Source organism: Phocoena sinus, chromosome 17 (assembly GCF_008692025.1).
Source record: "Phocoena sinus isolate mPhoSin1 chromosome 17, mPhoSin1.pri, whole genome shotgun sequence".
NCBI classification, from domain to species: Eukaryota; Metazoa; Chordata; class Mammalia; order Artiodactyla; family Phocoenidae; genus Phocoena; species Phocoena sinus.
Window position 1 is genome coordinate 3,722,272 of NC_045779.1, and position 11,433 is coordinate 3,733,704.

The 11,433-nt window shown below is 40.8% G+C and overlaps 1 protein-coding gene across 1 annotated transcript; it reads left to right on the plus strand.

Annotated features, from left to right (window-relative positions):
• Nucleotides 1-1,979: 1,979 nt before the first annotated feature.
• RP1 (RP1 axonemal microtubule associated) lies at nucleotides 1,980-11,199 on the plus strand. The gene is made up of 3 exons (XM_032609364.1): nucleotides 1,980-2,606; nucleotides 3,284-3,458; nucleotides 5,573-11,199. Exons 1-3 carry the CDS (start codon nucleotides 1,980-1,982, stop codon nucleotides 11,197-11,199), a joined length of 6,429 nt encoding a protein of 2,142 aa, XP_032465255.1.
• The last annotated feature ends 234 nt before the right edge of the window (nucleotides 11,200-11,433 follow it).

Sequence of the window (11,433 nt, forward strand, 5' to 3'; positions counted from 1 at the left end):
TTCCACATTTAGGTGAAAAATGTGTCTCAAACATTATTCATGTAAAATATTTTCAAATAAATACTAAGTAAACCAACCTAAAAAGTAGTTAGAGGGAAAGAGTTCTGAAGTCTTTTGTTTAAATACTGAGGGAATTCATCCCTTTCACAGCTGGTGAGGGCCTGGAGATTCAGGGCATGGCACAGTTTATCAGCTGAGGATGAGGGGAGATTGAGGTTTCGCTGACTCCACCGCAAACCTGGATTCCCCAGCTCCCGATGCGCGTGCTTGCTACAGCTGCCTTTAGCGTCTTAAGTGTTATCATTACCTTAAACTGCTTGGGAAGAGAGAAGGGGAGACACATCTAATTTCTACGCTGATCTTTGCATGCATTTTCCTAAGTTACATATAAATGAGATTTGTAAATCATATTGGAGATAAATGAAGAGTCTTAGAAGACAGCTTGCAACCATTTAACTAGGTGATTTGGGCCAGATTTATAGCTGATTTATAATGACAGACATGCCTTGTTCATCTCTGTAATACTGATCATATTTATTTAGTTTGTTCAATTTGTCTTCAAGGCTGCAGGGCATTCTTACTCTGTCAAAAGACACCAACAATCACATTGATTTAAAAACCACAGAAAATAGCCACACTAGGCTACCGATGAAAAACGAGCCCAGCATCAGATAAACCCTCCCACAAGATGCTCAGCTGTCAGTCAGACTCTGGCTTCACTTGGAAAGTGGAAGAGCGAAAAACCTCAGTGGTTGGTGGAAATGGCTCTTAAATTCCCTCCTGAAGTGCTCACTTTAGAACCACTGCGGGGAGTAGTGACCAGATCGCACCATGTTAAGCAGCCCGTAGTAATGTCATTCATTCTAAAATATGCGTTTAGCGCAGCGTTCCCCAAAGCAAGATTAGCAGTGTGTGAGATAGTTTACCTGCGTGTTCTACAATCTGTAACGGAAACATCTTACGCTACCTTAGCGTGGCCCTTATTTAAGGATATACATGATACACTCCTTCTAGAATTTAATGTCAGGAGCCAGTCTCCTCTAGATGAGTTCATTTGATTCCATCCAACAGACAACTTGAACTTTATAAACTTTTCCTGCTTTCTCCCTTTTCTTTAACTGCCAGGACATGCAGAACTAAATCGATCAGTTGCAAAACTCTTTTCTCATTGGATGATGGTTTCTGATTTTTTTTTAACTGTTCAATAATACCTGCCAATTTTAAAGATTCACAAACTTTGGCAATGTATAAAAAACACAAACATTAGCCATAGCTCTGCCATCAGAGATAACCCGCCATCAACAATGGGCTGTGAATACTTCACACTTTCTCCTTCTAGTATAATAAATATTGTACACATTGGCAATGGCATAGCATGTGTATCCTATAAGCTGCTTTTTCACTTAGCAATAAATAGGTCATGACCATTTTTCTATGCCAATAAATAAAGCCATGTTCAACGGCTTATAGTTTTCCATGGGTGTATACATCATGATTTATCTATCTAGGCCCTTATTAGTGTCTTTAGGTTGTTTTTAATGTTTCAGTTATAAATACCCTTACTTAACTGCTGCTTTTATGTCTTTTTTTTTTTTTTTTTTGCGGTACGCGGGCCTCTCACTGTTGCGGCCTCTCCCGTTGCGGAGCACAGGCTCCGGACGCGCAGGCTCAGCGGCCATGGCTCACGGGCCCAGCCGCTCCGCGGCATGTGGGGTCTTCCCGGACCGGGGCACGAACCCGCGTCCCCTAGCACTGGCAGGCGGACTCTCAACCACTGCGCCACCAGGGAAGCCCCTGCTTTTATGTCTTATTTTAAGCCCCGAAAGTTATCTTTCAAAATAGGTAGGTATAATGAATGAATGAATGAATGAATGAATGAAATTCGAGGAACAGCTATCGGTAGCTGGCTTTAGCATTAGCACCTGTTCTTCACTGTGTGAAGATGAATAATTTCCTTCCCTCTCCAGGTCTCAACCAAAATGAGTGAAACTCCTTCCACCAGTTTTTCCATGATTCGTCGGATTTCTTCTGAAGGTCAGGTTCCTTCTCGCCAGTTGGGCGTCACTCAGCCTGTCGTGGCCAAAAGGATCAGCTTCTACAAGAGCGGAGACCCGCAATTTGGCGGCGTCCGGGTGGTGCTGAACCCTCGTTCTTTCAAGACATTGGATGCTCTGCTGGATAATTTGTCGGGGAAGGTGCCCCTACCCTTCGGGGTGAGGAACATCAGCACCCCCCGAGGAAGGCACAGCATCACGCGCCTGGAGGAGCTGGAGGATGGCCAGTCGTACCTGTGCTCCCATGGCAGGAAGATGCAACCGGTGGACCTGGAAAAGGCCCGCCAGCGCCCGCGTCCCTGGCTCAGCAGCCGGGCCCTCAGCGCGCACGCGCAGCGCGCACGCGCCGCCGCCGCTTCCGCCGCTCCCGCCGTTCCCGGCATGCTGCGCGCGCCGCGGCGGCTAGTGGTCTTCGGGAATGGCGACCCGAAGACGAGACGTGCGGTCCTCCTGAGCAGGAGGGTCATGCAGAGCTTTGAGGTGTTTCTGCAGCACCTGACCGAGGTCATGCAGCGCCCGGTGACCAAGCTCTACGCCACGGACGGAAGGAAGGTGAGCATCGTGAGGGACGTGATGGCGGCCCCGGGGAAGGAAGGCTTTTCCCGCGCCTGTGCGTGCTCCCTGCTCATGGGAGGGCTCTGGCTCCCCCCTCCCCCCTCTCCCCGGTGGCTGTTCGTTTCTGGGTCGTTGCAATGAGGCGTGGGCCCTGTGGGGCTCTTTGTTTTTTTCCTCGCATGCTCCGTTCCCTGAGCCTCGCGTTACAGAATGTGTTGGCACAGAATCTGCCTCGACGATATTTCTTGAAAAGGTGTGGGCAAGAGTGACATTCTGTTGGGTACAGAAAGCCTTTTCCTGTGACCTGTGTGTCACTTTCCCGGTCCGGGTGTGTCTGTCAGGCCCTTTCCCAGCTGGATGCTTGGGTGGGGAGGACAGGGGCAGTACTGTGTACCCTTTAAAGGTTTTTTTTTTTGGTTATGATGGCAGAAGACCAGTCGGCCTGTGCCAGCTGTGGGCTGAAGACGGGTGTTGGTCTAACACCCCCTTCCCCCCTCACCCTTGGTTCTTCGGTATTTTGTATACGTCATTTGGTGCCCAGCGAGTGGTGGGTGATAATCACTTTCAAACCCAGGAGGCTGTTGAGTTAATCAGTTACAAACTCACCGTATGGAAAGAACAAAACTTCATGCTGCTCATGTCAGGACCATAACTCTTTGATTTTTCCCCCCTAGGTTCCCAGTCTCCAGGCTGTGATCCTGAGCTCTGGAGCTGTGGTGGCAGCAGGAAGGGAGCCATTTAAACCAGGAAATTATGACATCCAAAAGTACTTGCTTCCTGCTAGAGTACCGGGGATAATCTCTCACCGTGTGTACCCCAAGGGAAATGCTAGGTCAGAAAGCAGAAAAAGTAAGTCACTTAAATATATAGCCCTTATTTTTAGCCCTGAGTTGTTTTTGTTTTTTTTTTAACCTCAACAACAACAAAAATTCATCTTAAATGACCGATTTCCTTCATCATAGAAAAGGAGAGGATCAAAACCTTCTAAACTGAAATTTGTTATATTTGTAGCTGGAGAGAGTTGTAGAGATCATCTGATAATTTTTTAAAAAAGATTTTTTTGAAGTCAGTCAATGATATATCTGTTTAAATTGGTGAGGTTTATTTTTTGTTTGTTTTCTGTTTTTGTTTTTGCATCTAATACCTAGATAAAAGATCGAAGTGCCACCATTGATTTAGAGAGGAATTCTAAATTCCGTGGAATATGTGTAAGTGATACTCTGGTAGTTGCAGAGTTTTCTCTAAATAATACCATGCAGATCATAGCTGAGCTCAGGTTAGTTGATCGACGTATTTAAAAATAATCTCTGTAAATTCCCTGGCTGTCCAGTGGCTAGACTCCACGCTTCCACTGGAGAAGAAGGCACGGGTTCAAACCCTGTCCAGGGAACTAAGATCCTGCATGCCGCACTGCGTGACCGAAAAAAAAAAAAAAGAAACCTCTAAGTACACATACATGCTCTACTTTCTGAAGTTATTCCAGTAAAAGTCACAGGCCCTTAAATCCACTTTTTATTTATTAAAAAAAAAAAAGGTTCATATAGCCAGTTCATGCTGGTTAACAGTACTCCGGGTTGATAGTTCCTTAGGAAATGCCGTCTAATGAGACGTTACCCTTTGGATAGGGGAGGAGGAGTGCCTCTTGACACCCAAGAGTGTGGGATAGGCTGTAAATTCCCTTTTTCAGGCAGAGCTAATCTCATTATTTACAGTGCTCAGTATTTTAGCTCCAGGCGAATGTGTTGATTGCCATTTACACTTCCTTTTTAATTTTTATTTTATGTAAACATGGAATGGTACATTTTGAGTGGTGTTAATTCCTTTACTTATTGCTAAACTAGACAGACTCAACTATTCCTTCCTGTTGTTCTTTAGTTATTTCATGGATACGCTAATAGCCAGTCATTCATGTGTCTTGTTCCGTAGGCGTCAGCTGCCCAGTATCTTATGTGCAGGTAGTGTTAGTTCACCCTGGTCATTTCATCAAAATGACTTTATTGTCTTCTGTCTGATGTGGGTTTCTGAGCATGATTTTTAATGGCTTCAGGGAATCTGAGGGTTTTGTTAAGTTTTACTTTAAAAAATGATGAGTGAGGCAGTTTCATTTATAATTTTGGTGAAAGTATACTAAAAATAAGAGGAAGTATTTCTAGGCTTATCCTTTGAAACTAAAGGTATTTAATTGATGGTAAGCATGTGCACATCTATACAAACTACTAATTTGACTGAGTTTAGAAAGCATGAGTTCCAAGGTTATCTCTAGAGGTACACATTAAAAAAAATACCTAGATATCTGGGTCTTTGACTAGCTCTGTTCTCTTTTGTGACTGATATTAAATAAATGCACTGATTATACAAAATGAATGCTAAATTAATAATTATTACTAGATTAACCTAGCCTTTAAAATAAATTCTAAAAATGCTTTTACTTTCATAATGGTATAGATATCTCTCGTCGATATACACAGGTAGGAAAATGAATACCACGGTAAATTATTACTTGCTTATATGAATAGGTAAGCAGCACTTGGTTAGACCCCAATTTCAGTACTGGTGAACAGAATAAAACAACAAAACCAAATCCCACAAAAATCTCTTTATTTTTGCTAGAATCCTTAGCAATTTCTACTTTATACTTTCCTTTTTAAAATTGTCTTATTAAACTCATTAAGATTAAAATTCTGTGAATTTCCTCATTGAAGTAGAGTTATAAGTTCTCTTTTAAAGGGTAGTTTGTAGAAATGTACCAGATATTACCGTAAACTAAATTGACTAATGAATATATAGAGGTGAGAAACTTATTAACAACATCTTACTATGAAATTTAGAAAATATGGTATTTTTCATACTAATTATTTTTTGTTTTCTTTCTTTGCTGCCTCTTCTATTGGATATTTATAACTTCTCTGTCTCCCGCATTATATTTTGATGTGGGGCATCTTTTACTTTTAAAATCTTGAAAGTGAGCACACATGTACCTTCAAGCCCAAGGTCTCAAATTTATTCTGTTTCTTCTGACAAAATGCAGAGTAATGATTGCTACTCAGACCATTCTTTTGCTTCTGAAAATTACTTGGCCTTAGAAAAAAATGATTCTCAGAATTTATTGATATATCCTTCTGAAGATGATGTTGAGAAATCAATTATTTTTAATCAAGATGGTACTATGACAGTTGAGATGAAAGTTCGATTCAAGATAAAAGAGGAGGAAACCATAAAATGGACAACCACTGTCTGTAGAGCTGATCTTTCTAATAATGATGAAAAGAGTGAGATAAGCAGTTTCCCAGGAAGAACAGATGATGGGTCATCTGGTTTAAAGATTACAGCATGTTCATTGTCTGCAGATGTCTCACCTCTGGAGAAAGGCAGTATTCAAGAGGGCAGTTTGGTGGAGGAGATCAACAGTCCAGTGAGAGATCAGGATACTGAAACGTGCAATTCTGCTAGTTGGGAGAATGCTGCTATGGACACAGCTGCCACCCAGGGAACTCAGGATCAAGCGAAACATCATTTTTATAGGCCCCCTACACCTGGACCAAGGAGAGTCAGGCAAAAGAAATCTGTGATAGGGAGTGTGACCTTAGTATCTGAAACTGAAGTACAAGAGAAAATGATTGGGCAGTTTTCCTATAGTGAAGAAAGGAAAGATGGGGAAAACAAATCTGAGTATCACATGTTCACACATTCTTGCAGTAAAATGTCATCAGTATCCAACAGACCAGTACTTCTTCAAGTTGATAACAATGAGCAGATAGAGTCATCTTTAGAAAGAAAAAAGGAAAGCAGACTGCTCAAATCAAACGCACTAAGTGCTGGTGTTGTAGAAATTACAAGTCAGAAGATGTTAGAGATGTCGCATAATAATGGCTTGCCACAGACTACATCAGAAAACTCAGTTGTGGAGGAAGGTATAGTTGATAGTGTAACAGCGGACAACAAAACTAGTGTCAAGAATTTAAGAACTTATGGTAACACCAACGATAGATCCAGTCCTTTTTTAGCAGATGCAACTCATTCTTCAGGTAACAACTCTGGAACTGACAAAACTATTTCAGAGACCCCAGCTTCAGTAGGATCCTCTACTGTCACCACAAGAATTGACAAACTAATTAGTGAGTTTTCTCAGTGTGGTTTAACAAAACTTCCAGAAAACGAAAAGCAGATTTCATCATCTGTTGCCAGCAAAAAGAAGATGACATCTCAGCAGCCTGTGATAAATTCCAAGCATCAGGGTGGGGAGATTGCAAGGAAAGGAATCCCCAGGAAGAGTAAAAGAATAAACACAAGAGGTAGAATTGCACAGGAAACCATACTGCAAGATTCACGTAGTCCCCTTAAAGGAGAGGTACTTTGTGAGAAAGACCTCCATGCAAGTGATACGGTAATTGAATCAAATTATTTTTCTTCCAAAAGTAATAATGCTGTGAATTCCAGGAATCTCCCTAGAAATAAATTAAATACTATTCATAATCCTAAGGTTCAGGGACTTTTAGCCAAAAGAAAATCCAGACCACTAAACAAAGTAAACTTAGGAGGACCTACAAAAGGAGAAATTGGTCAAGGAGAAAAAGTGTTCTCCCATAATGAATTTAGATATTGCAAAAATACTTTTGAAAATCAAAATTTATTTCATATGTTTAACTTTCTTGAGCAGAAACCCGATGCTTTTTGTGGTCCACAGGCTCAAGCAGAAATAGCATCTTGGTATTTGAGAGGAGCGTCAAAGAAGAGTTTAGTTTCAAAAGTTAATAATTCACACATAACTTTAAGAAGCCAGAAAAAACAAAAAGGGGATAGGTTGAAATCAGATACTATTGTAAGTAAACAACATGTCACAACCAGGGCAAATTCCTTAGCTTCTTTGAAAAAAGCTGTTTTTCCTGAGGCTGTTACCCATCATTCAGTTCAAAATTATGTACAGAGATGGTTGCAGAACATAAGTTCAGATTCAGCTTTGCAACCTAGACAGTCAGCTCCAATATGCACAAAGGAAAGGAGTGTGGTAGGCTATAATAACAGTTGTTTTCCAAGAAATAATTCCCACAAAAGTTCTGGAAAAGGAGATAATTTTGTCCTGGAAGGTAATAAACATATAACTGAAAATGCCAGTTTGACAGGAGATAACCTAGGGAAAGAGGTCGGCACATCTTTTGACAAAGATAACAGTGAAGAACTTAGCAAAGATCTCTATGGGAGCCAGGTTGAATCTCTGAAGGATGCTTACTTGCTTTCCATCCATGAGTATCGCACTTTGTCACAGTCAGCTATTGATGATGCTAATACTAAAAGTCAGGTATCTGCTGAAAAGTCAGGACAAGAGGTAAGCCTTGTTTACAGAGACATAAACCTAGCTACAAAAGGGCAAAGTGTAGAGGCTGCCATTCAAGTAGATCTTATGGAAGAGGACACTCCAAAACACCCGTTACCAGTCTGGTTGCTTCGCCAACTGCAAGCTTTAGTTCCTAGTAGTCACAAGACTCAGAATGGAGTTGTTCAAATGCCAGGTTCACTTGCAGACATTCCCTTTCCTTCTCCGATATATAATTCATCCACTAATGTTCTTCTGGCTTGGCTCCTGGTGCTAAACCTAAAGGGAGGTATGAATAGCTTCTGTCGAGGTGATGCTCACAAGACTACCAGCAGAACTTCAGAAATACTTGCATTGTTGGAGGTTCTGAAGCACATTGCTGTCAAAGAGGAAGCAGATGACTTGAAGGCTGCTGTTGCCAGTTTAGTGGAATCAACCACAAATCACTTTGGACTCACTGAGAAAGAGCAGGACATGGTTCCAATAGATCTTTCTGCAAATTGTTCTACACCCAACATTCAGATAGCTCCTAAATGCATTGAAAATGAGAAAACACAGAAAATCTCCTCTTTAGATGGAGGCTGTTCTGCCAGTGAGGACAGTGTCTCTGAAGTCTGTGTTTCAGAGGGGCCTTGCTCTCCATGTGAGATGTGCATTGTGAATAAGACTTATCCTCCAAAAGAGACTTGGAACCTCAGTGATAATTCTTTCCCCAGTGATGGCTGTACCACGGATCAGACCTCCATGAATAAGGCTTGTTTCCTAGGAGAGGTCTCTTCACTTACTGACCCTGTGTCTTCTCATAAGCCTTGTGCTTATGAGGAAAACCGTATCTGTGAGATGGCTTGCTCAGTTGATGAGGCCTACATTCCCATCAAAGTCTGTAATACCAGTGACTTTTTAAATTCCAAGGAAAACACATATACTGATAATTTGGAATTGACCGAAGAGTTAGAAAGAGTTGGTGAAGTTCAGAAAGACCTAAATATTTTGGCAGACCCTGGGTGTAAACATGGCTTTAGTATATTGGTGTCACACCAAAATGTCAGTAATTTAAGCCACAGTGGCTTTTTCCAAGATGCAACTGAACCAGAACTTCATAGGAAACATAGTTCCCTAGATGAGTTTAAAAATTGTTCATTAAAGAAATTTCAGGATGAAAATGCATATACATCTTTTGATAAGGAAGACTCAAAGACTTCTGAAGAACCAGGCTCAATAACCAACAGCATGACATCAAGTGAAAGAAACATTTCAGAATTGGAATCTTCTGAAGAATTAGAAAACCAGAACACTGATATCTTTAATACAAAGGTAAATTCAGGAGAGCAAGCTACTGAAGAATTGATCCAAAAGGAATTAGAGGCTAGTAAAAATTTGGAATTGATCAAAGTCTCTAGCAGGAACATTACAGAAGAAGAAGGAAGGAATGGTGTCATTTGTGAGACAATCAGTAGGAGGCTGGCAACACCACCATCTTTAGTATTTTGCTATGATTCTAAGCAAAATACTGAAAAGCAGCTCATTGAAGGAGAAACTGAAATGAGAGTAAAAAAGATGGTGGAAAGCATGGAGACTGGAAGTTTTTCAGAGTCTCTCCTTAATTTTAAAAATGACTTCAAAAGGTCAGGGACTTCTGATTGGTCAGATTATAGACAAGACAGTGAGAATGAACAGTCATATAAAACATCCAGTGATGGCCCCAGTGACGGTGGTGAGGAGGTGGCCCAAGAGAAAGACTATAATAAAGGATTTGTTAAAAGGACAATAGAAAAACTTTATGGTAAAGCAGAGATTATGAAACCGTCTTTTTTCTCTGGGTCTACACATACATCTCAGGTTTGTCCTTATGATTCTATGGAATTTCAGGGTGCTGGGAAAGTAGGTATTTATGACTCTGAAGGTCAGTCATTTGGCTCTTCTGAACAGGTATCTAGTAATTCAGCTGTGTTGCAGAAATTTCAGGAGGAAAGGCGAGATAAATGTGATTTTAATAATGTGAGGGCCAGTTACCATGGGGACGACATTGTGGAACATGGTACTGAACAAAATGGTCATAACAGAATTCCCAGAGACATGGAAGAGGGGGTACTGATTGACAAGGGCAAGTGGCTCCTGAAAGAAAATCATTTGCTAAGAGTGTCATCTCTTGAAAATTCTGGCATGTGTGGCAATGCAGACACCACATCAGTGGATACTCTACTTGATGATAACAGCAGTGAGGTACCGTATTCACATTTCGGAAATTTGGCCCCAGGCCCAAACATGGCTGAACTCTCCTCTTCAGAATTGGAGGAACTGACTCAACCTCCTGAACTGAGATGCAGTTATTTTAACATGCCTCATTGTAGCGACTCTGAGCCTTTTCGCGAGGATTTGCTGGATGTTCAAAATAAAACTCGTTCTCAGGAGAGAGTACCAAACCACCATGCAGAAGAGAAGTGTAATCATAGGTCAGAGAGAGTATGCACATCTGTCACTCATGTCTTCACATCTGCTGGTAACAAAGTGCATCCTGTCTCTGATGATACTATTAAAAACCAACCATTGCCTGGTAATAATGTAATTCACGGTGCACTTCAGGAAGGTGACTCTTTGGATAAACTCTATAATATTTGTGGTCAACATTGCCCAATACTACCTGTTATTAACCAGCCTGTAAATGAGGAACACCGAGGATTTGCATATTGCAAAGATTCTGATATTGAAAATTCTTTGAGTCTCCAATTATGGATGAAAATACACGCATGTTTACTACAGTCAGACAAAAACGTGTTCAGAGATAAGAACAATAAAGCAAGTAGTAATAAAGCATTTATTGATAATGCCATTGGCAGTACATTTGATTGGCTTTATTTTAATAGCACATTTGACCTGATGGATAAAAGGAGAAAATTAAAAAGAATTAACTTCTTGGGCTTAGAGGAAGGAAATAATTTAAATAAGTTTCAGTCATATTTAAAGAATTTCTTGCACACATTGTTGCTAGTTGGGGGTCCTGTGAATTCAAATATACAAGACCCCGGAAATCAGACAAATGAAATCTTTGAAGTAGTTGATGAGAATAACAACGTCCTAGATAACAGATTCCAGAACTCAAGAACAAATCTCAACCAAGTAGTAAGAGACAATAACTATCATTGCTCCTGTGAAATGCTTGGCCAAGCCTGCCTATTCTGCCAAGTTGAGGCATCCTTAGATATCAGCAACAGAAGCACATTAGAAATATTTTATATTTTTGAAGGTGAAAATCTTTTCATTTGGGAAGAGGAAAACTAATTAAATTGAATTGGTCTTGAAGGCCATGATGAACAAGAAGGTCTCTCATTTCAATATCAGCACGGCCTTTCTTCATGAGAAAGATGAAGCACACGGGATGGATGTGGATTAGATAACCTCTAAGAATTTGCCACTTCAAAATGAGCTTACCCCAGAAATCTTGCCACTGGATTATCCATCTTGACTTTCATCATTTCTGTGTTCTTCATTTTTTCAGCAATTACAGACGCAGTT